The sequence below is a fragment of the Aulostomus chinensis genome, chromosome 19 (assembly GCF_037954235.1).
Source record: "Aulostomus chinensis isolate RoL2024-O1b breed Wild chromosome 19, RoL_Achi_v1.0, whole genome shotgun sequence".
NCBI lineage: Eukaryota > Metazoa > Chordata > Actinopteri > Syngnathiformes > Aulostomidae > Aulostomus > Aulostomus chinensis.
Window position 1 is genome coordinate 17,217,916 of NC_141338.1, and position 26,291 is coordinate 17,244,206.

Consider the following 26,291-nt stretch of genomic DNA (forward strand, 5'->3'; position numbering starts at 1 on the left):
AATTCTTCTACCTGATGCATTTTAATGACGGGAAATTATTATTAAAAAAAAACGTTTACTACTTAAACTGAAATTTTGCCCTCAGTCTCAGGACAAATAAATACAGAGACCAAAACCTCCTTTAATAAAGCCGTGTTTGGGGCGTAAATACCAGGTCGTTTATTTCTAAGCTCTTTCTCAAGGTGCAGTAGTCGTTGGCATTAATATGGAACCTCAACACTGGCTCTTTATTCATTATGCTGGATTGAACTCTTCAGTTTCCTGTCCGTGTCTTTAGAATTTCCTGCAGATTTGGCAGCGTCGACGAGCTCATTCTCCTCTGCTGTCCGTTCACTAATGGAGCTTTACAGTCAACAGACTGGGAGCAGCAATACTGGTCCTAATCCTCCATTCATATTTAATAGCTCCAATTTAAACGACCATTTTAGCCACAGAGTGCGCTTAATCCGTGTATTTAAATCTGTCCTACAAGTGTTCCATCTAATCTGTTCTGTGTAATTCTAATTCATCTCAATTTCTGTTTCACTGCAAACTCCATGCAAATCAGCCCCAGATAATTTGGTTTTGGGTTCTGAATAATGTGCCACTTCATATTCATGAGTCACATTAATACGTGTCACATATTCAAACATAGTACACCCCATGTTATCCGTGGCTTTCTTTTAATTAAATGTTGATTTTTTTTTCTCTGAAAATAGATGATGCTATTTATTATGGAGATGCAGTCTTCCATAAAAGGAAAGAAAGCCCCAAAATGTTAACACAATACTTGGAGTGAGCAGAATTTTGAGTCAAGGTAATTGGGTCAGAATGGTGCTGCTGGCAGTGATCCGCACTGTCTCCTCACAGCAAGAAGGTTCCAGGTTCCAGTCCCGGCTCCATCACAGGATCTTTCTGTGTGAGTCTCCATGTTCTCCCTGTTCCTGTGTGGGTTCTCTCTGGTACTCCAGCTTCCTCCCACAGTCCAAAGACATCAAGAGGGGACGAGGCTGATTGATACTCTAAATTGACTGTAGGTGTGACTGTGAGAGTGAATGGTTGTCTGTCTCTATGTGTTGGTCCTGTGATGGACTGGTGACCTGTCCAGGGTGAACCCTGCCTCTCACCTGAAGGCTGCTGGGATAGGCTCCAGCCCCCGCGATCCTTAACAGGACAAGAGATGTAGAAAATGGATGGATGGATGGATGGATGGATGGATGGATGGATGGATGGATGGATGGTGCTGCTGGATTATCAGAAAAATAGTAATTATGATTATGTTGGTTAATATTGAGGTTAGTGCTGCAGGATTTGGTGAAAACGTCATGTTGTGATTATTGTGTACAATATTGCAATATAATCAAAAGTGTCACAAGTACTTCACTACAGGAAAAATGTAATGCACGTGTTACGATAACTTTGAAATGTAAACTATCATCAAAAATACAAAAGAAATGGGCAGTGTTGTTTAAAAAACAATGTTTTCCTGATAGATTAAATAGCAATAATATATAATGTCTTTTACAGGAGCCGTTTCTGCAACAGTTGTGCTGGACTGTTCAAAATGCTTTTTTGCAGTTATGTAATTAGACAGGCTGACAGTTTGATTGGGATGAAGTGAACTGTGCAGTGCTAATTAAGATCACAACTATTGAACACAATTACCCATTCACACAGGCAACACCAGGCTCGCTTGTTGTTGGTACTCGTCAAAATGTTCCCAAATTTGTTTTTACCTCTCTTGTTGACCAAAAGCTCTCTCTGTCGTCTTGGCTGGAGCTCAACTAAACCTTCCGCAGGCTCGCTAAGAGTTTTTGGATAGTTGGGGGTGCACTGAGTTTATAGCACAAAACAAGCATTATTTTGAAAATGGAATGTGGCATAATAAACTTTTTTTAGGTTTGGGGTGAAAATTGCTGTTTAATGTAAAATCTGATTTATTGTTCGGCCTTGGGTCAGAGCTGTTTCTTTGTCATCTGTAACAGAACTTGAGTGAGACTTTGTGTGCTGCTGGTTTCAAGCCAGGAAAATGACTGAATGAGCAAAATGATAATACCAGTCTTTATTTAAGCATGCATCAACCTTGATTGGTGAATCTGGGTCAGAGTTATAGAACACATTGTTCTGAAGAGAAGAACGGAGGACGTGGGTGGCAGCAAGTCCTTCTTTGTGTTTTGTCCTTGGGTGTTTGTATGTTTACATCCTCAGTACGTGATTTCAAGATGTACTGGGCTAAGGCAGCGGGAGGAGGCTAATGGGAGACTGTGCGCCCCTGTAGAGACAGGAACGTGGGCGTGTGGAGTCAATTTAGCAGGCTAACAGGAAGCGTGTTCTGGGACCTTGCAGCAGGACTCCGGCAGGCAATGAGCTGGGGCACAGGTCGCGAAGCTGCGCCACACCTCGCTTTTTGCCTTGGAGCACCTCTGCACTGATATGATGTGTTAGAACCCCTCCTCATCTCCCCCACAGAATATTAATATCCATACTGTGGATTCATCAAGCTTTATTTTAACATTAGTCGCTGGAGGTAATTCTCTTTGATCACTCCAAAACGTCAGCTACGATCAAGGAAAACCGAGGCCATGAACTCAGGCCAGAACTGTATCCAATTGCAAGCTTTAATCAAGGCTGAAAATAGCAGTTTTGATGCTAGATTGAAGCTAGTGTGAATCCTCGAACATACTGGACGAATATCCATTCCCAATCCATTAGAGGAAGTACATAAAACAATGTTTTATCTCTCCCTCTCTGCTGGTGATATTTCACAGCAGAGAAAGGGCCAGTGTGTGCTTTGCCAAGGGCTCTCGGGGTGGGCAGACACTCCATCATATGAACAGCTACTGTAAAGATGAGTAGAGGGATAGTAGATTTTATATGCTTCTTTGTGTCCATTCCCTAGTCAAAGGAGCCTCTTTTATCCTGTCAGCTTTTCCCGAGTCCAATCACACAAATTTGATTAGAGTCGTTTGCCCAACTACTTGTGCTGCCGGCTGCAGTGAGGCCCCTGTTCCCCTACAGTTGCCCTGCAGAAAGGTTTTCAACGTCCGCGTGTAGTTTGAGTTGGCCCTTTTCTTTTCTTCCCCTCTAACCTCATTTACCACACTCTTTTCATTTCTCCTCCCCTCATGGCTCCCAGTCTGTGTCTCTGTGACTGCTCACCAATACTTTGCCTTCGGCTTCGTCATGTCACAGCAAGAGAGACAAATGACTGTTGTAAATTATCAGAAACTGCTGCTTCCTTGTCATAACTAACCTCTGCACTCTGCAATATTTGAGCCGATGCTTAGAGAGAATGAGTTACTCTGCATCTAGTAATTGCACGTAAAAGATTCAATTTTTGTCAAACAATAAAATTGGCTACATGATGCCATCAGAGGATGGTGGTACAGGCGACATTACGCTTGGCTCTGGCTTTAAGAATCGAGTTGAAAAAAAATATGTGGAAGTGAAAAGCAGTATTGGAAACATTGCATGCTGTCTGGAGACGAAGGCAAAGTTTGAGAATATCCAGGAAGACGACAGCTGCAGAAACAGCTGCTTTGTCCTGCACGTTGAAGACTTGCAGTGTTAGAGTTTGTTTTGTGCATTTATTTATTTATTTTTTTTTTTAAAAGGCCAAAACCAACTGAAGCGAGCAAAAAGACTTTTTACAAAATAAAGGGAGTTTTTAGAAAAACAAAAACATTCAAATGTGATCCTGACTACTGTCAAACACTGCTCATCTGCTGTTCAGAATGAAATCCCTTCCAGCTGGTGGTTACAATACTGAAGTTTTGTTTTTGTTTTTTTTCTTTACCGAGAAGCATGTAAGTCAGAGTATTGTGGCTCTATAATATTAACTTTTGGATAAAAAATAAGTTGCTGTTTTGTTTTTTTTCTCCAACATTTTTACTGATTTAGATAATGAATATTATCATGATGTATAAAAAGAGTTTTGAAAACAGCCTCCGGTAAAAGCCCAAGGATAGACGAGCACTCCTCAATAATAACAGCCCTGAAGCTGTGGTTTAACAGGCCATCTTTGTCGGTTATACCTTTTCTACAGATGCCTTGCAGCTTCAAATGCCACGCCAGGGTAACTGCCACTTTCATTATCCCAAGACTGTGTGAAAGTGCAGACTCAGTTTCAGACAAAGTAGGAAGACTTTTTTTTTTTTTTTTAAAGAGCTGTTACAAAAAGGTGCTCTTGTTCATTTCAAAAGCGCCCCAGTTTAGGTCTCACAAAACGCAGTCGCTTAATAAGTCATTCAATAAAGCTGTCCTGTTAAGTTTTTATGGCCCAACCAGACCCCGACAGCAGTTGGTTTTGTGACTCAAGAAACAACATATTTGAGATTTTGTGTGGAATACTTGCTCTGTTTAGTGTCAGTCATTTTGTTAAATGATGGGGTTTTTGGGGGGGGGGGGGGGGTTGGTTTGTTGTGGCTGAACATGAGAATTTTGTCTTCAAGCCAAGGTCTTCATGGGTATCAGCTCTTGCAGACTTTGTCTAATGTTCTATTAGGGTTAAAAGAAGCCCTCGGGTGGCTAATGTTGACCTAATTCATTCAAGGCAGAGCAAATTAAGGCTCTAAGAAAAGGCTGTTTACTGTTCATTGTCTCGACGTGAAGCCAGATACATCCTGATGCTCGTGGCTTCCTCTAGGTTTGACAAAATAAGATCAGTGCTGCACAGTTTCATTTGTCTCCTTTGCTTGCTTCTGAAGTTCTGGGGGTCATTCTGGCAGACCTGCTCTCAGTGACCTGTCCTGGGTTTGGTTTTGCCTGCTCAGGGACCTTCAGTTTCTCAGTAACAGGGTCTGACTTGAGATGGAATTTTAACACATGGTAGTGTTTCTGAAACCGTAGGAAGAGCTGAAAACCATCCTGATGGGCAGAGAAAAGACTTGCACGTGTCATGAATGTCAAACCCATTTTAAAGTAGTCATCACGTGGATGTATTGCCTCTGGTGATCTCTATAAGGTTTGCTGTGTTGTTGTTGTTGTGATAGAGCTGGTCAAGCTCTTTGGTTATCATGGAGAAAAGACAGATTGCTGACGCTGCAGGTACGCTCTGGAGCGGGTTGAATAATCGCCGTGGTGATGATGGCGATCAGAGAAGTGTTTGATTAGCAGCTTGAATTGGCTCCTCACAGAGAACTAGCTTCACTACAGAAAAGTAAAAGGCGCTATTTGTTATAATTAATAGTTTAATGAGGTAGTGCTGCGTAGAATTAGAATTTTTTTAGGGGAAAAGGGAAGTACTGAGTACGAGTGTTTATGAAAAAGCATCAAACTACAGCAGAATCTGTTAAGATGCACATGAAAAAGGCCGCTATTGTGCTTCTAAAGGCTGCAAAGAGAAATTAGTGTTCAAATAGGTCAGACTTTTTATATGTTTGATTTAAGTACAGAAAGAACTCATCACAAGTTCCCTGATCTCAAGGTCATGTCTGGAAATTCTTTTAATTCAAATGAATTATTAAACTACAGTTTGAATAAATTTTGCATAAGCAGCCAGAAGTTGACTTTGGGGAGTTGTTGGAAACACAACACCTTACTGTAATTCTCCAGAATATATTTTAGCATCTGTTTTTTTTAGGTTTGAATGCTTTGATGTACTTGCATGTAGACCAGACCCCCCAAAAAAACAAACAGAGCCCAGCGAAAGCCAAGCGATTTGGCCTGTTGAAGAACAAAGGTCTGGGTCTGAAGGGTTCTTTAATTCTCAACAGTTGTTTCATAATTTCATTCATATTCAGGACTCACAAAATATAAAACTGAATGAGCTCTACCAGGATCCTTTCCCCTGGTGTCCTATGTGGGAAAGGCTTTTTTTTATTGCACCTGGGAGATACATTAAGGGCCCAATGAACTTTGACCTTGGGCTCGATCACCCTGGCAACACGGGACAGGAACAATCATTACGGTTTAAGAGAGCCCCGGCTGCATGGCTTCAACTCTCATAAATGCTTGAATGCATTTCATTCAAAAGACCTCAGTTTGTGGGATCTTGTAAAGTCTGGAAGCACTTTGACTGATGTATCCGTGATAAATGAGGTACACACATTCATGGAAATTCCTCAGCGATCACTTATTATTGTTATAATAGCACGGTAGAACACACCTTCATTTCATTAGATCCTTGTCATCAAGCCTTTCTCTTATACATATATATATGTATTTATATATATATATATATATATACGTAACTACGTTTCTTTCATCAGCGTAACATCTCCGAGGCTTGCCTTCATTAGCACAAGGTCTTAAAAGTGGGTTGCGATTTAATTTGCAGCCTATCTTTAATGAGGAAAACCCCAGTGTGTTTACACGGCTCTGATCCCCCATGATCACTGGTATGCTTACCACTGATTGGCTGTGAGATGGTGGTGGGGGGGGGGATGTTTGAGCTTGTCCCCGGAAGATTGGATCATACCATTTTTTTTTAACCAATGTTTTTCCTCTTTGCTTACAATTGAAGAGCTGAAGAAAAGGACATCAAATGTTTCTGCAATCAAGGTGCTGCTACTAAGAGTCACTGATAACAGCGGGTGGTGAACCTGCGCCTGCGTGTTCCAGCCGGTTCCACGCTTTCATCGGGTACTTCAATGCCCGGATGATTGATGGTGGCAGCTGCATAGATGAAGCCCTTCATACTGCACATCTCAAATCCACTATATTTATGATACTTTTACACTTGTCAAATAAACAAAGTGTGTATGTACATGTATTTATTTTTGATTGTTTTAAATGGAAGTGTTTTAATGCAGTTCCTCGATCTATGTCATATACTGGGGCTATCAGTAGACAGTAATTGTTTTTGAGATGCTCCTGAGATAGTCTTGTTAGTTTTTCAAGCTGTTTTCACCTTCAAGGTGACATTGCAAGTGTTTGCACCCCATATTCGGTGTTGCTCCGTGTCCTGAGGGAATGCTATCCCAGCGGATGCCTTGCAGTGATGGCCTTTTATATTAGGAATCTGCGTAGTCTTGCTCAGATTTTTCTTTTTTTTGGGGGGGGGGGGGGGGGGGGCTCTTGAATGGCAACTTGCCTCACATGTTAATACCTTAACGTTGGGTGACACTGCTCGGAGCTCTTCACCATGTGTCATTGTGTGTCCTTCAACCTCTTTGTAAAACCAGGAATGTGCCACGTTCCTGGAGGATTGAGTTGTTTTCCAAAGATGAGGAAACATGATGGATTGCAGTCGATGGTGCAAGACTTTGAATTTTAAATTTGCCGTTTCAGGTGGTGCTTGCTCCTCATCCCAGTTCTGACACTACTATTTCTGCACATTCTTAGGTATCATCAGGGAGGCTTGTGGATTATTGCTGTACTTGGTGTTTAAACATACTCGCAGAGGACCTGGAAGTAGTCTAACTGGAAAATACGAGCGTCGTTTTTTGGGGGTTTTTTTTCCCCCAAAAGGTCTGTGTCAGACTCCTGTGGTTGGACATTCACTATGATTTGAAATAGACCTCATGAGGAGTCACACAATAGAATGTGATTTTAAAACATGTGTATTCAAAAACTGGCTTTTCATACAGGTTGTAATCACACAATAATGAGTTTAGTCCCCATCAGAGTTGTTGTGTTGTCATCTGTGTAAATTTTCATGTCTTATTCATGCCCTTCAAACACTCTTTTATGCATAACGGTACCTATTAAATGTGTTTTCCCTTCTATTGTTCAATCAGTGGCATTATTGAGCTCGGTGCTACGGTATAAATAAAAGGCGTAATCTGTGAAACCGGCAGTAAAATAAGTCTTAAGAATTTTTTTTTTTTTGCACAAGTAAAATGTTATTAAAAGAAAACAAAACTTTTCCATTCAGAACGTCACTTTTCATGCTGTGCAGTGTTATCATCAAATTACAATAAAAGCTCTAAATGTAAAAGTAGTCGTATTCCATGAGCTGATAAAGGAGGGACCCATTTTCTAATTGAGATTTCCTGGGAGCCTTATCTTTGATCACATTAGCATGTAGGACTTGATTCTATTTTGTTTCACTAATATGAATCTGCAAAGTGACAAGTTACTGGAGCTGATAACAGCTCTAGGAAACAGAACAGAATTTACCTTCCAAACAAAGAACAAGTATAATTCGTATAAATTGGAAAAGTACACTGGGGTCTAATGTACTAACATGCAATCATTGATTCAATACAGAGTGACGCTCTGCCTGTGAATGAGACGATGAAGACCTCCGACCAAGTCTGCTTCATTTAAGATATGATCTTGTGTGTGTGTGTGTGTGTGTGTGTGTGTGTGTGTGTGTGTGTGTCGTTGTGTGTAAGTGTGTGTGGTTGTGTGTAAGTGTGTGTGTGTGTGTGGTTGCTCTTGCTGATCCAGACTTGCTTGCTTGCTTCCAGACACAAAATCCTCCCTCTCACACAGCCGTACTACAGCGCGCACACACACACACACACACACACACACACACACACACACACACACACGCACTCACTGCACTCTAACATTTGTACACTAATAAGCACAGAGTATTTCAGACAGCTTATCATGAGGAACTAATTCAATATCCTTTTGCCTGTTTTAAATGTCATTTGCTGAGTCTTTCATTGTGGAAAAAAGGGATTTATTGGGGCTTGCCCACCTGCCGATGCTGCTTTTTTTTTTCTTGTGTGAATCTAAAGGTTCTCCTGAGGAATGAATAAAGTGCGGATTTGCAGAGATTTGCAGATGCCAATGAGATCCATCATGAGTTACCCAGTCGATAAAGACGGAGTGTATCCTCCTCTGACTGCGAAAAAGACCTTTGAACAGAGGCTACAGAAGAACTCAGTGAAATGCCACTAATAGCCATTTTTATCATATCTTATCTTCTATTTATATTATGTCTACTAACTCTAACATCTCTTGGGTGAGAATTTTGCATGTTTTGTTTTTTTATTGACCGTTTGTTTCCAACTTCCTGATAAATTTACTTGTGTTTTATAATTATGCACTTATAGAATACATGGCCAGTTTTTTTAAATAAGTGATGTGGGCAGAAAAGACAATCTCTGCATAAATCAAGGAAACAGAGTTCAACTTTTAAGGATTGAACACCGGCTGTGATCCCGGCAATCATCCCTCGAGCCAGTGTGCAGTTTCGGATGGTGAACTGGACGACCTTTGCGCCCCTGTCATTTCCCAGCGGGGCAGCCTTTGTTTGGCCGTATCTTGGCTGGATCCCGGAGAGTGGCACCACACCATTCAACCTGACCACGCTTTCTGCCAGGGCAATTTGCATCTGTCATTGACGCGGCAATCTGCATCCACAAACACAACTAGAGTCGGGAGCCGGTTTGATTTGAGAACTAGTTCCAAATTGTCTACTCTAACCAAGAAACGCACCCGTTACTGTGGAAGAACATAAAAAAAAAAAAAAAACCTGAAAGAAAACTAATGTTGCTTAAGTGTCCAACCCTTTCACACCTGCTGCACAGGGAGGGAGCCAACAGTGGAGAAACACAACATATGTAGTGGAATGTGTGTAAATGTTTTCTCAGCAGAAGAAGAACTAGAGTTTCAGTAGGTTACCTGCTCCGCTCGCTGTCAGCTAACTTCTCCTGGATATTGACGCCAGTATAGAGAGGACATTCAGTTTATTATATCACATGTATACCTTTGCCCTGTTCAGTTTCTACAGTGTTCAGACTCAGAGGTATTAAAGCACTCGCGTTGACACTGAAATCCTGTGTAGACCATTTGTCTCTATAAATAAACATTGATCAGGGATTGATGAGGGAATCAATAAAGTGTGTTGTGGTCTTTGTGGGGACTTGAGCAGCTTGCAGATCCTGGGGCTGCACTCTTGATGCAGGAGGCTTACGCTTAGCTTAATTTAGCTTACCAAATGCAGGCAATTTGTTACGTTTGTCATAACGCATCAACATCACAATATTGATTAACATTTTGACAATCAGTTTTTTTAGTCATTTGTGAATAGATCGAGAAATATTCGGAGTGTGATGTGACACATAGACTAGACTAACTGATTGATTGACTCTTGTTGCTGATAATGTCAGTGACCCCGTGGACGGCAGTGTGAAGGAGGTACTGCCTCTTCAGTTGCCCTATTGTGTGGATAATGAATTCCTTATTGAAAATGACCCGCCTGACCCCAGACGCAGACAGTAGGAAAGCCCATTCCAGCCCCTCGAGGCACCTCAACCCCTAATTTGACATCTTCCACAGAGCTACTAACCTCGGCCTCGAGCTCAACCGCTCCAGCCTCCCTCCAGGCCAACCTCAATGAGAACTTTTCTGACTCCGTTCACCTCCAGAGCCCTGCTGACGTGATGATATGAGCAGCGAGCAGACCGGGGAGGATGTTAGATCGAGGGCCAGTCGGTAAATGTGAGAGGTTGATGGGTCAGTCGGTGGCATAATGCTGGCAGTATAAACTCCACCATCCTCTCACAAATGTTCCCTAAAGGCGAATTCTCAATACCTTTTCATCCTCATGTTTTTCTCTCTATCATATCTTTACAGGGTTCCTGAAGCCTCAGTGCTCGTTGGCTCCTCCCATGCAGCGAGGCCGCTCAAGCGAGGCATGTTCCTGTTTCAGTGGCATGTGTCCCCTCCATCAGCGTCGCCTGTCCTCAGGTAACATTTACATTTTCTTGTCAAACCTGTTTTGACTCAGGTTTTCTGTTCGAAGGTAAAATATATGCAAATGCTTCTCAAAGAAATGTCAGGTAAGGAGTGAATTTGGCATTAATATTTATAGTTTCTGTACAACAAAAATTAGTCTAAAAGAAAAAATGTGCACCCTTTGACCATGTCATCCTATGCAATTTAGTTTGTTTTAATCGTGACAATACTCCATTTTTACTTTTTATATTATTTTTAAAGAAAGGTTAACATAATCCTGAACTCTTGAGAGCACATTCATATTGTTTTTTATTTTATTATTAATAGTTAGAAGTAGTGGAAAGAGCTGCTTACGTGCTCCACACACACGTTTCTCAAGTGCCTCAGGTCAGAGGTGTGGCAGGGGGCCTTGGCGGAGACAGCACTCAGTCTGGTTTTCATGATTAATGGTGTCTTTGCATGTGGAGCCCCCAGTGATTGACAAGTTAACAGAGGTTCTCTTAGATGAGGGCCCCCCCCAACACACACACACACACACACACACACACACACACACACACACACACACACACACACACACACACACACACACACTAACACAGGCAAGCAATGCTCTGACACCAGTGGGTAACACAACTGTCTGTTCCGTGGCTAATTAATGGGGGACTGTGCTAAGCAGAACATGTGGTTAATGCTCATGCATTAATCACTGTGTGGCCGAGGCCGTCTCCTTCCTCAGTGTGAGCTGCTGGCTGAGCTACCTGTCATGTGACTGGAGCGTGACATTATGGCTATAGACAACATCACTCACACATATAAACAACTCCATGGGAACAGCTGTTTATTTTCAAGGTTAGATTAAATGTATGTGTGTCCTTAGATGATTATTTCAAGGATGAGTACACAAAGGTGTTTTCTAATGTTTTGTAGCAGTTCTGAAAAGATGTTGTTGACGAGTGCCTCCCTAAAAGATATGTTGCCTTTTCTCTTCATTCCAGTTTGTGCAGCTCAACCAACCAACCAACCAATCCCTTATTTTGTTCGCGAGACTGAATTCATACCATCAAGGCATTCTCTCAGCTGCATGAATGGAATTTGCACCGAGTTCTTTAGGTTTAAAAAGTAGATGTCATGAAGTGTTCTTGTAAATCCAGCGGCCGTGATGTTTGAAAACCCTGGTTTTCAAGGAGAGGAAATGCAGCTTTTGTTAGGACGGCTTGGTTGTTACATGGCAGATTTTGTGTCCTGACAGGTTCAAGCAGGAGGCAGAGCTTGAAAATTGCAGCGGGGACAGAATTTCCATCTGGCCACCGCTTAACTCCGGATGTATGTTAGATTGCAATTGTGGATGGAATTCTGTAGTTTGTCCTTTAAAAGGAAATACCGTATTCATTTATCAAAGCGGTGGTAGTTGAAGAAATAGAAGAACCCACGACCCTCCCTTCCACAGGCAGCTAATTTTTCACAGACAAGTTTCAGCATGATTGGTGAGGTGCACACGTCTTCCACTGGCCTCACCCTCATCTCTGTGTATTCTATGAAACCATCCTGATTGATTGCAGCATTTTTTACTGTCACAGCCTGCAGTGCGATTGGACTTGTTTCCTGAAAAATTAGAAACATATGGATTAGAAGTGCAGTGTTGCTGAAGCATGTCAGAGGTTGTTCTTCTTTGTGTTGTGGCTATTTTAAGATCAGTTTCACACAAGTCCGTTTATTTTGTCTACCGCCGACTCCAGGGCCGATTCTTGGGGGGGGGGGGGGGGGGGGTCATGTTGCTGTTAAATAAATTCAGCGGCGTGTTAAATGCTCACAGAGGAGAAGAATGCACTTCTAAATAAACCGAAGCGACAGTTAAGTCATAGCAGAGGAGGGTGGACAAGTCCTCTGGAGTCTCGAGTTTATAGAGCCTGTAATAATCATCGGTCCACTTATGGAGCGTGTTACTATAAATCCACCAGTGTCCCTAGATCGAGCGATTGTCCTCAAATCTCAAGGTTGCAACCTCCCAAATACGACCACAATGACATGCTGCTGTGGGAGGCGTGTAGCAGTGACCGAGCAGGAGGTTTCTGGTAAGGCTCGCTAGCCTCGCCCCAGGAGCTGTATTCAGCAGCGATGCACTGAACTCCAGGCAGCACACTGATGTGGCCTGGCTCTGGTTTCAGTGGTTTTACATTGTTTGGGCTTTTCAAAAACAAACTCTTACTGGAAAGGGACCGTGAGAAACATACTGTTCAGGACATTGCTTTTCCGCAGGATCATTTCAAAAAAGCAATCATTTAGTGTGTGTGTGTGTGTGTGTGTGAGTGTGTGTGTGTGTGTGTGTGTGTGTGTGTGTGTGTGTGTTTTATGAGAAAAAGGAGTCATTTTCTTTTTTGGAATTGTGGTGTATGAGGTGAGAGAGAGAGGGAACGCGTAAAAGAGAGACGACATTGAAAACAGGGCTTTTTGAAAGCCCTCACAATGCAAGCCTTGTGCTCTGATTTGGTCTGTCCTCATCGAGCTGAGCAGAGGAATGGAAAAGATTATCCGCAGGAATGTCTGGGGTGCCCTCAAACGGAGCGGGCCGCGTGACTGGCCAATAGGAGAGAGGCCTGCGGAGCGGCGGGCTAATTTTTTCCTGATGAACTCAGCCGCCTGCTCCACAATGCAGTCTGATTGCCAGGACTGAACTCACATATGGTCCCTGTTTGGAGGGTCCAACTGACAGGACCAATTCTGCCTGGAGAGAAAAGGGGGTGGGAGTGCTGGATGTCGATGATTATTACTGGCTCCCCCTCTTTTTTTGTTTCATTAGCCTTGGATGCAGCGACCAGTGCGCTGGAAACAAACAATCTGACTGTCCCGCCTTAAAGCTTCTCTCTGCCCACATTGAACCTCCTGATTAGCTCTTCATTCATCACTCTTCATTGATAGTGTTTGGTTAAAGAAGCAATGGTGCACAAAGCCGTGCCACATTATTGTTCACGACAGTCGTGTCATTACAGTGCCTCAGAATTATCTCACTACCGCACAAATGCTGCCAATTTGGAACGCATTTACTATTCAGAGGCCTTGGAAAGAGGCTCCACTGGCCCTTCATCCAGAGCCGGGCCAGAATAAACTTCAGGGAAATGCAAGTGACACAGCTCAAGCTCTGTGTAAGGAATGTGTGTGTGTACGTGTGTGTGTCTGTGTGTGCGTGTGCGTGCGTGCGTGCGTGCGTGTGTGTGCTCGGTGTGCATTGTTTTTCTGCGTGGTGCTTTTTAGCATCAACTCACTCAGCAGTAAAAAGCCATGTGGTGGGCCTCTAGAAAGAGGCAGCATGTGTTTGGAGACCTTGTGGTCACACAGCAGGGTTTGAGACTAGAGGTTGAGGAAGGGGGACAAAGGAGGCTAAAGAGAGGCTCGGGGGAAGGTTTGCATGAAGTTAATGTTGCTCCCGGCTCCTCATATTTCCCATTGCGGGGTCCTGCAGAGGTGAGGAGGGTCACCGAGAGGGAGCTCGTTAGCCTCAGCGTGCTCCGTGCTCCCTGCGCTCTAATTGGCTGACCAGAGTGTGTGTTCTCCCGGTCTGCTTCCTGCTAGGTCAGAAGCCAGAGGGGCCAGAGGACGCCAAACTGATGATTACAGGCACTGGCCTCCATTCATCAGAATGCATGACAAGTTTTTTAATTCACAGTTATCATCCCAGTTGGCAAACAGCTAATCTCTGTATGAATGGTAGGGAGTTTACTTGAGGCCAGGGGACGGGAGTTTGTCATAACTGTTTCGTTAATTATCTGTTTGGATTTATTTTGGTTGTGGTTCACAAGTTTCCTCAGGCTTGTTAATTTTTAATATACTCATATATACACTCTGTAAATGCATAGATTATATTGAATATGTTGGCCTCCCAGTCTTTTCAAAGGCTCTTCTCCAACTCCTCGTCCATGCAGTCACCTGTAGGTATTGTTTGCATCAACTTTCAAAGCTTCGTGCATTTAGGTTGCCGCAGAAGGCTCGGCGTTCAAAGCTGTTGAGCTCCGTAAAATCCACTTTTTTTTTTTCCTATCAAATCTGGAATATTTTAAATCCAGTTTTGGGGTGAACTAAACATGCCCTAAACCTTTCTTTTTTTTTAAACCTTTAACCTTGAATAAAAGCTGGCAAATAAAAGGCATGTCCTAAATCGTTGGACTGCTGTAGTCACTGTGATTGTTCTCAGTTAAAACATTGCTAGAATGAAATTATTGATCAAATTTAAGAAGAAGCTGTCAGACAAGGAAGTGCATGACTGCTTATATATATATTTTTGACTCATTTAGTCTCCATGTGCCTTTCCATTTGTGTCCCCTTGTCAAAAGGGAGTGACAGAATATCCATAATACCTGTCGATCTTGCCTGCCAGGGGATTTCCCTGAGTGCCACAGCACCCCAGTGGGCCAGCTGACACCGTAGCATCAGCTCGGATGCATCAGCAGAGGTGAAGGTTTCCCTGCTGGCACAGAGCGATGGCAGCCATCCACGGCGGGTCACTAGAAATCAGAGCGACTAAGCCTTTGATAACTCTCTGAGCCTATAATCCCCCAGCAGCACCATCAGAGTGAAATGCTATCTCATTTTTTACAGCTCAAATCCAGAGGAGGGCGTGGGGAGCAGGCAGGCGGCAGGCAAGCAGGGACACTGGGGACAGACAGGAAGTGGTCATAGCCCTGCTGCCATGCAGTCGTTGTCATCTCAACAGTGATAGTTACAGAGGGAGAACTGAGAGTTGAATTTTTCACTATCCTCTCAGGAAATTATCATGGAATTGGAAGCATGGTTGTGCAAAGGAAACACTATTTAAATTTGAATTATCAGGAGTACTGCATAAATTAATACCTAATTAATGTTTGATCTATTGTACTATTGTTCACTTTAAAAATAAGTTGAGACTCTCTTCATTATACCAAGCAGAAAACAGCAGCTTTTGTTTTTAGATTCGTTTTCTGTCACACCCTCAGTTATATTTAGCTTCTCCTTAATATATTCGCTCAGTTTATTGAGATGAGGTGGAATTTCTATGCCACAGATTCCAGTTCTCCTCGGAGATGAACCTGACCTCTGGAGTGTGGTTTACAGTGCAGTGTGAGACTTGCATCTGGAATGGAAAAGAAAAAAAAGAAAAAGGATGGAAAGAAGCCCTGCATTTTTTATTTGCATCAATTAAACATGAATAAGCAAGATCTCATTCTTCAGGCCCCATGTTGCTTAACATAAAACATTATGTTAATCACAGGGAGGCATGTTGGTTATGCAGCTGAAATTGATGGGTAAATTAAAGACTGGTATGAATATGAAATAAAGGCAGATCGCTCATGCTGCGTTCATGAAGACTCCGTATTTCAACCCCAGAGATTTCTGACATCAATGGCTTCATGTTGCAGTTAGAATCAGAGCGCAACAAAGAGGACGCTCTCCAGATCAGTGAGTGGTGCTAATTCACCCGAAAGCTTTCTGCCAACCACAATGAAAAGTCAAAAGAAGGATAATCATGAAAAGTCAAGAAATACGTTTGTAACGATTGGATTCTAACTTGGAGCGCGACTTGGATTTGGCTTCTCCGTACGCTAGTTCATGAATATCACGCTAACATTAGCAGGAGTGCTGGGACAGTTTAGGTAGCAAATTCAAGCTGTTGTGGATCTCACGGTCCACAGCTCCATAGCAAAAAGAAAAAAAAAAAAAGTTTAAAAAGCTACAGTCTTGGTCGCGTTTAAAATGTGCATGCAGTAGTAGAACAACACCAGCATTCATCCCTCCTTTTCCGGTAGATAATACTTGCAGATTCCTGTTCTTGGGGAGTGAAGAAACACGAATAATTCCGCAGCCAAACTCAAGCAAGGAAACGCTGGCAAGTCTGAGCTACTCCACTGCTTAAATTGGAGAATCTCTGTCAATTCGGGAATTTCTCCGCGATGAGAACCGTCCACTGTCCGGGATGAAGGCCACTGTCTTATTGCTGAGGTCGGAAACATCTAGGCTCTAAAAGTACTCAAGATTTTGTTTCACTTTTTTTTCTCCTCAAACTTCTTCGTTGCCTTGAACGCAGCGTTCGTCTGAATTCTTAAGCTTTGATGGCAAGTTGATAGGAGCATCAGAATCCACGGCAGCAGTGTAACTCCAGGTTTCATGACTGCTTAAGCCTGATCTCACAGTGCCGTGTTTATATCTGTGAAGCTGACTAAGTGTCGAGGGGCACCGGCCTCCTCTAACCACAGATAAACATTGGTGGATTGGGATGTGAAAGAATCGCACGGCTGTCACATTTGCAAAAGAGCAGTGAGGCTGGCCTCATGACACTCTCCTGGGCAAACAAACAGTGGGAAATATGTTTTTCGTGTGCACAGACGTATATCACAGGCAGAGGTAAAGATCACAAGGAAGGAGAAGGAAAAAAACATTTACTCATTAAAAGAACTGCCACATATGTTGTGATGAATAACACTGGGAAGCAGGATTTTGAGAAATGCCACCAGTTACTGTGCCTCTTTTGTTTTTCCTCTTCTCACTAAGATGATGGAGAATCCAGAAGGTTTGTGCTGAACATCTGGATCAGTTAACAGGCTGCAGCAGGGCCCTGATACTTGGACAAAGCTCGTCCAATTTCTATGATTTATTCATCGAGTCTTATTTTCTCTCTGAACCGTGCGTTTCCTGGTTGTTATGCTTTGCTTGCAACATCTCGTGCTGCTTTGGTAAGTGATGATGAGCAACAACATAAGCATGCAAGAACATTATTCTTGGCCTCACTGAGGCATAATATCACTTTCCAGTTTGGACATTGGCTCATGATGTTTGATTACATGCTATTTGAGTCTAATAATAATAACCATAATATCATAGCAGTCCTTTGTGTTAAGTGGGCCGTTAGGGAGCTCTTGTTGCTGTCACCAGCGTTTCTGACTGTCTTCCTCCTGCCCTTATCAATGGGAATATGAAGGGCAGCCGCAGCTAAAGATCATCCGTGTGCCCCCCCCCCCCCCCCCCCCCTCCGTCCCGGAGGAGGAGAAGCAAAGGAGAGAGAAAGACAAACAGACAGAGATGTTGGGGTTGAGAGGGGAGAGGAGGGGGTGGACTGCCGGTATTTTGATGCTAAAGTGATTCGACATGCTTGGCATTATAGCCAGCTTGGCGGCTGTGGGAAGGAGAAGCAGCACAACTGAGTGGTTGATCCAAATTTGACTGAAGCCGAGCTCAAGAAGTAGAAGGTCAAAAACGTCGCACCTGCTTCTCTAACTCAAACAGGCTCCGCCCCTACGCTCTTGCAAAAGGGCAAACCAAGAATTGTGGGGTCCGAGGGTCAAGGAGGTCTTAATATACTCTGTGTGTGTGTGTGTGTGTGGTTGCTGGGAGAGACTGTGGCAAAGCCCTGACTTCCCAATGTCACATGTCTGTGCTGCACAGCAACAGGCCCACCCGAGTGTGCTAATGCAGGCCAGAACACACTGATATGTGAGCAGTAGACGTGGGGGAGACGTGTTTGCAAGTCCCACTTTTTCTCCCCGTAGAGAACTGCGACTTGAGGTGCCCAGTGGAAAAGGGGGGAGCAGTGGCAAAGCAGCAGCTAATGGAAATGTCTTGTTACAACGCTACATCGGTCTGAGAAACTGGCTGCCAAGGTGGAGCAGACTGTGTCCATTGTGGGGATACTAAGGCTTTAGCACTGTTTTCCCAAACAAACAGCACAGCAATTGAGATGCAGGAAGTCTCAAGGTCTCAAAAATAAAGGCTGTAGTGGTTGTTGTGGAGCAGAGAAAATAAAAATGATGTTGAATCTGCTCGAGAGTGGTGGTGCTTGTCATCATGGCCAACTTAGCCATGCGTCATGAAACTTTACGAGTGTGGGGTTGTGATCAAAATGAAGGTTGAATTCAAAGATGAGTCCAACACGAGTTCAGTGACAACTGAATAGTCCCCGGACAGAAGGGTGTTGTGGCTGGTGTGAGGCTGTCAGGTGGGGGCTCTTATTGTTTTGGTCCTTAAAGTAGCTATAATTTTGTACACGATATATTCACTGCAGTGAGTTGCTTTGATGTACTCGAGGGAAATAAACAAGTCAGGTTATCTAAACTCAGGCTCTGAAATTAACTTTTAACTCGTGAAAAATCGATTTACCAACTTACCAAAAAAAAAAATAGAAATGTCTCTGTCTACAACCTTTTTGTGTCATGCAAACGTACTTAAAAGCACATTGTGGTGGAGAATAAAAACAATGGTCAAAACCGATTTGAAGCAAATAAAATGTGTTTTGTATTTGTATTAACCAGTGAAGAACAGTGCAACAAAGCCTGATAACAATTTGATGATATTGTTTTATCTTCTTTTTCTTGCTGGATGTTTTTTTTTTTGGTCATTATTAAAGCAATGGAAGAAGAAAGTGATGACAGATGTATTTCTTTCAACAAAGGAGAAGGGAAAAAAAAATACATAAAATCTTTTAGATAACCCTCCCTCCCATAATAGATTTCTGGATGCACACGAATGCACCATGAGAAGTGTTGTTGGTGCTCAATCGATCTGGAAATAGAGCAGCCGCAGCACTCGTGTGTGTGTGTGTGCGTGTGCGTGTGTGTGTGTGTGTGTGTGTGTGTGGTGTGATGTGACCTGCAGGGTGAAAGAGTTTAGGGAAAACCAGTCATGGTGCAGGTGTGTCCGCCTCAGAGCGGGAGCTGTGTCCACACCTCCTAAAATAGAGCCAGTGAGTAGCTGGAGCTCCTTTGTCTGATCAGACCATCGTGCCACATATTTTTGTCCTTACTAGTTTGGTGTAAATATTTACCTGCCAGTTGACGGATTCAAACCTCAGAAACAAACAAAAAAAATGGCAGCTTTTTTAAAAATTAAAGACATATTGGTGAATCATCGTACGAAGCTGGGATGATTCTGTAACCCAGTCGTGCATGTGCTGTCTGTGCTGGGAGACCTGGGGGGCACTGGTGTGGGAAGCGTTGCAGAAAGTTGACCTTCAGAGTTTGCTCATACAGGCGGCTCAGTCAATGGGACTATGTGATGGAGTAAAGCCTGTATGAAAAGCTGCAGCAGCAGCGCCACAGGGGCATCATGTCTGTAAGTCCATTACAGTCATTGACATTGAGCTAATTGACTCCTGTAGTTGTGCAGCGATGGTGGCATGACTTTGAAACGAGGATGGTAAAGAGAGTGATAGCCAGACCAGGGAGGGGGGAGGCGGCGGGGACCAGGCAAAGTGAGAAGTCCATGGCTCAGCACTGGTGTATCTGTGCTTGTTATTTATCAGAAGTCTGGGTGGTGTGGTTCATTTGCTCAGACCTTTATGAGTCACACTGATAAGATTTCTTCCTTCACAAAGCTTTAAGGTGATGACAGGCTCCGCATGGTCTGAGCGAAAGGGGAAAAGAGATGAAAACACGCACTTCAAACAGTAAAAGAGGATCGATTTATTAGTTGATTTGAGAAGTTGACGAATAGACGTGTTTTTTTGTTTTTTTACTGAGCTTTAAGAGAGTTGCTGGTTCCAGGTAAGAGGTGGAAAGTTTCTGGTAAATTTCTGGAGACTTTCTAAAAAGGGATTTTTTGTGTTTTGTTTGTTTTTTGTTTCTGAGTTAAAAATGTTCCGTCAACAGAGTAAAAACTCTTATTTCAAAAATGTGTATTATAAGTGTTTGCAGGTACGTTAGCCTGTGGGAGCACAAAATGTTTATATTTAAGCCTGTGTATGACAAATGGAAAACAGTCGCTGTAACTTAAGCCAAAGTTTCGATCGGACTCTCATAATTCCCACAGCTTTTAACCAGGAATATTGTGGGAACGTTGCCACCCTCGTCCCGGGTTGTCAAATATGAATGTTCATGCATCGTGTCATTTTTAGACTTTTGTCGTCTGTTATCATGAGACGACTGCACCGTCTGTGAGATGTTTAACATTTACACACTTGTAGACATGAATATGTGTCGTGGGTGTGAATTCCCTGCTCACACCTGACCAGCCCCCCCCCCCCCCACCCCCACCCCACCCCACCCTGTGGCTATAGGAGGCTCGCCCAGGAAGGAGTTAATAATTTACAATACAGTTTTGCACGAAGAATGATGAAACCATCCAGAGGGCACAGAACATTTAGTTCTATTAGTGCTCGTCAAGTGAAGATCTCCCACAACAGCAGCAAGACAGGAGCTTAATGCTCGAAAGAAAAGCTGCCAGAAGCCTAATGCCTTTGTGTTTGTTTTCTGCTGTGACAGTTAGTGTCTATTGATGTGTGTGTGTGTGTAGGTGGGTGTGTATTTGTGCACGCATCTGTGTACATACAGTAATATGTACAGTATTTAAAAGGCTTTTGATCTCCGTCCTGCCAGCTGTGCCTGATAGCATTTTGGATTTAGCACGTACCACCCTGACAAGCAACCCTAAACACAGAGTTACATTTATCGCTGCTTAATTTTGTAGAACATCTCTGTCAAAGGCGAAATGAGCGGTAGCCTGTGCCTGTAAACCAAGCTTCTAATGGGAACGTATCTGTGTTTATTAAACACCCCCCCTGCCATCTGCTCCATGTATTGTGATACACAGGCAGGGCACGTTTGTATGAGCCTGATGATTACACAACAAGCCGGGCTGTAGTTTTGTGGTGGCAGGCAGCATCTCTCCAGACACCAATGCCATTCCATTATTCAGTCTTTGCTTCAGTGGCAGAGCATGTGAATGGACGCAAGCTGACAGACTGTATCAGGTGTCAGATACACATGTATTAATGGAAAGAAACATCCACTGTCATGCATTGAAGCAATTATGCTTAATCATAAGAGATTGCTGTGTTTTTCTGCCCCCCCCCCCCCATCTGTCTGTCAAAGGTCGCCAGGGATAAAGGAGCACTTATGGGGAAACAAACAATTCTATTATCACTGATGGTCCATTTGTGTTATGTGATAATTAAGCATTTGTTGATTTTTTTCTTCTTCTTCTTTGCTACCTGCCTGTATAATCATTATTTGTGAATCCAGTGCTTCACTAAGTATGTGGGAGTATGCACGGCAGCGCTGAAGGTTACATAACGATAATCATTAGAAGAAAAAAAAAAGCGCCCTATTCTTTTAGCGGTGTGCTAAAAACAGCATTTATAACAGCTTTATAGCTCTTTGTTATCAGACAGCACGAGTTATCACTTAAAAAAACTGACGCTATCTGAAGAAGAGAGATGAGAAGTTGACTTTGGTCAACTTTAATGGCTGGGAAAATGTCAGATTTATCTTTTAACGCTCGTAATGTTACCTAACGTGTAGCCGTGTTGGCCGATGGTGCATCTGTGTCAGCAGAATTGTATTGTTATTTGTTATTCCAACTGTGTAAATATACATTTCGGCCTCATGCGGTCTTCTGAGATATCAATCCACTTCAAATGCCAACGCAGTACTTTCACCAGGCTGCCTCAGCTTTGATGTTATACATGTAATTTATATGAAATTAGGTATCCAAAGTCCATATCACCACCAGAACACTGACATCTGATCCCTTTCTAAACTGACCAATTTATCTGCACATGCAGCATTCCCAGTCGCTCTCCTTTTAGCATTGTATAAGGTTTCTATCAACTCCTGAGGGAAACATCTGGCTCTTAAGCTGCTTAATTTTATGCTACATTTAATAGCTAATATGTAACTATGTGTGTTGGTGCTAAGCATGGAGTATAATGTGTGTTTTTATGTGTGCTTGTATGTGGGTGTGTGCAGAGTTGCCGCTGGACAGCTTGACAATGAGGGGCTCTGCTGCTACTTTGGCATGTCTGTGGACGAGTTTGTGTTATTTGTTGAAATGAAAACCAAAAGAAACTTTTGGTTTTGATGGTCTGGGTGGTGGTGTGTGTGTGTGTGTGTGTGTGTGGGGGGGGGGGGGTGCCCCTTACAAATTCAGAGGTGGAAGATAAAATCTGTGCGAATATGAATTTGCTTATGACTGCAATTCCTGGAGCTCACCAAAAACATGCCCCTCAGCTTTTTTCGTAAGACCATTACATAAATGTTTAATAGACGCAAAGAGACACTACAGATATAGAGAAATATATTAAAATATGGAGGCTACAAATGATTATGCCTCTCTAATTAATTTTAATTTCATACAATAGAGGCAAAAAGTTAAGAGAAGTGAGCATGGAGGGGCTGTGCAATGTATTAGGTTGTGAAGGTTTAGAATATGTCCAGAAATCTGCATATATATACGTGTGTGTGTGTGTGTGTGTGTGTGTGTGTGTGTGTGTGTGTGTGTGTGTGTTTAGGTGTAGGTGTATACATCAGTGTGGTGTAGCAGCAGCCATCACTATTCACCATCACCACCCTTCCTAACATCACCATTTACTGAATCTTTAAATAGCTTCTCAGTTTCATTTGTTTTGTTTGTTACTAGCTACTATCATGCTAGCTCAATTTCCCCTTCACAGCAAGATTCCCTGTCGCTGATTCAAATAAAACCACTACAAATCAATAAGCGACGCCGTTTTGACATTTGTCTGTGAATTCTTGCTTTAAATCTTAGCCAAACGGCTGTGTGTGTGTGTGTGTGTGTGTGTGTTTTCTTTTTTTTTGTTGAACTAACAAGCATCAACCCCTGTTGTTGCCTGAAAAAATACATATTCATCTGATCTGCGTTGTGACGAATTAAAATGCACATGTATATGGTGGCCAGTCATGACCTTCCAAGTAGAAATAACACCAATAATAAAAGTTGCTTGATTCATGTCATTCTTTTTCCTCTTTAAAGATAATTTTAAAAAAAATAAAGCTCTCTCGTAACCAAAGGGTTGCTTGTTCAATCCTCGCCTCCCCCCCCCCCCCCCCCCCATCTTAACAGATAAGTCATATAGAAAATGGATGGATGGAAATAAGCTTAGTGTTTCTGCAACTTGTAAAATAGTCTGAAAATCTACAGGAAAAGCCCCATGTGTGACAGTGATCGGTTGCTCCTGAAGAAAGAGAGAATCGCTCTCAGTGAATCAAGCGAAACCAGAATAAGGAGCCAACTGTGAGGTGTGATACTTGCTCCTGTGAGCCATCAAACAGAAGAAGAGCCTTCAGCCTGGATGGACATTTCTTAGGTAGCACTCGCTGGACCACATGATGACTGTGGATCATGATGAACTGGCACTGATGGGACCTGAGACGATTCAGTACACCGAGAAATGTACAGAATGTCCAGTGGAATTGAGGTCTGGATGACATTAGCAGCGATTACTGGCAGAGCGTTCGGTATATTTCAGAACGAACACGGTGAACCAGTGGGCCAGAGAGGTTTTTTTTTTCCCCTGGTTTGATACATGAGAATCTGTTTCTGAGGGTGTCGGGGGGGGGGGGGGGGGGGCCTCTACTTCAACATAATATTCTTGTAAGTATTTGTCTTTGACGCAGCTATTACCTGCCTCTAATAAAACCCTCAAGATGCCCCAGCCCTTTCTTCAGACTGACTTCCTGTTTGAATGATGCCAGTTAAGCTTTTAACCTCACTGGAGGACCGACGGGTGGGCGACGGCCGTCTTGTCTCATCGATTACTGCTGATGCCAGTCTGCTGTGTTTCCTACTACAGGTGTTGCAGTCGTTCATTAATGATATACGTATGCTAGGATCGACCTTTCCTGTTTATCTCGTGTTTTTATATGGGGGGTCTTGGGTGTAAGGTTCCTCGTGATCCCAGATGCAAGGGTTAAGTAACACTTTGATGCAGTGAGGATGTTTTGACTTTGTTTTCATTGCGCCGCTTTGTCCATTATTCAGACTCAGTGGATACAAAGGTTACAAAATTCCAGGAGTATTTAAAGTTGGAAACTTTCCATGGGAAACAACAGGAATAAACTGGAAATATCAGGGTGGTTTATACAAACTGTATTTACCTTCCATGCATGAATGGATGCACATGCACTGTATGCTTCATAAAGCAGGATCAAACATGACTCTCCATATGTGGATGTCCAGGATGGAGCAGTATTTGTTTGTTGATTTCCATGTTCGATGCAACTGGGGTCTCTTTGCACAACAAATCAGGAAGACAGAGGCTCCTGCCTTCCTGTTTGTTTGCTGTTGGGAAGCCTGGAGGAAAGACATGCCCAAGAAATGAGGGGAAATTAAACTCACAGTCAGTCTGCATGAACAAACAAACCGCCAATGACACATGACAAGAAGTACCTTTACACAGAGCGACCCGAGTATCGCAACGTTCTCCCAACTCCCGATGTGGCTCCTGTGAAGGCGGCTCCATTTGACAGACAGTTTGATTTTCCTTCCCTCATTACACTGTGAATTACCGAGCAATTTTTCAGTTTAACCGAGAGGCCAGACTGCCGCTAATGATCCATCAAAGTATCAACCACAACTTCTCCACCCCCTTCACCCACCGCCGTCTCTCTCACTTTTGTCTTAAGTTGCCGAAGTTGAAAGCGTCTTCAAATGTGAATCCCCGCGTTTCTGTGTACTGCTGCTCATTACGCTGCTCTGTATTTGATTTTGTCTTGGATAGTGGTTTGCCGTATTAGGCAATCATAGAGTTGTAAAATCTTTTTCCTCCGTCATTTCTTGGTCAGGGGACAAAAATTACAAGAGCCATTGTTGTATGGCATCTTGCGTGACTCTTACACAAGCTGCGGTCATGAGGGAGGAGAGTCATGGCAGCTAAAGTGCTACGAGTGAGGAAAAGAAAAATCAACTGTTTAATGTTATTCTTCTGTAGCTAAGTGCTAATTTACTGGAGAATGTAGCCTAGCCTAGCTCAGCTAACCAGTGATGGGACTGCCTCCGCTGCGTGAACCTTTCCCTCGTTTCAGATCCTTTCTCTTCGCCGCGAGTCTGTTCTCTAGAGAGTGGTTCTGTTGACCTGATTAACACAATCGGCCAGGATGGTGGAAACGTTTCCATAAAATTTGTCAGACTTTGCTTCGCCTGATTGATTTGTCTCTTAATAACTGTACTGGTCTCTACTGTCCATCAACCCCTTTTTTGTGTCGTATTCTTAATGCGTCTTTTTTTTATCAAATTTTCTGTTTTTATTGGAGTTGTGAATGAAAACATGTGTTGAGAGAGGCAGTTTATGCTCAACTGACCCCCTCTTCCTGTTTTCCTCTCACTCCTGCCTTTTTTCTCCTTGCGATTAGTCCTGAATCACGTTTTGGCGGATGTACTCCAGGGCCAACTAAGCCAATAAATATGGTCTCTGTGATTGATCTTTCTGCCTGTCTTGTTTACGCAGCGTACGCTTGCTTGTGCCCAAAAGAGACGTTGACCTTTCACACGTGGGGCAGCTCACCCTCTTTATCTCGCATCATTGTGCAGCTAACGACTCAATTGGAGCCGATCATGTGGGAAATTTCGTTGACAGAAGTGGAGAAAAACACTCAGGTCTGTGTGAGTGGGAATGATGAGAGGAGAAGGGATGTTTTGCTCTGATGTTCACGTCCATATAGTTTCATCGCCCCTGGCGGAGGGCTTATTTATTGAGGGGGCCGTGTGTGGGAGACAGAGGCAGCGTTGTGCAGCCACCGTCCCATGAATCAACCGCTCCAGTGATCTTGTGACCTGCTGTCCCCCCCCCCGCCCGGTCAGCTCTGGAGTTCAAAGGTTGTCTCTGAACATGTCTTGAATCTGCACTTCAGCATCTCAGAGGGAAGGTGGAAATTGGCCCTTTTGTCAGGTGAATCATATCAAGACAAATTGTCCCACTCACTACCTCTCACTACGTGATTCAGGCTGCTGCTGTAATCCAGGACTGTCCTGCTGAT

General features: G+C 43.2%; 1 protein-coding gene across 4 annotated transcripts in view; it reads left to right on the forward strand.

The window, feature by feature from the left end:
• Nucleotides 1–26,291, forward strand: part of rxraa (retinoid X receptor, alpha a) — a 109,325-nt gene that overhangs the window by 17,119 nt on the left and 65,915 nt on the right. For all 4 annotated transcript variants that reach the window (XM_086188091.1, XM_086188094.1, XM_086188090.1 and 1 more), the window contains exon 2: nt 10,459–10,572. In XM_086188091.1, coding sequence (XP_086044217.1) covers nt 10,459–10,572 — 114 coding nt within the window. The remainder of the gene's footprint in view (nt 1–10,458; nt 10,573–26,291) is intronic.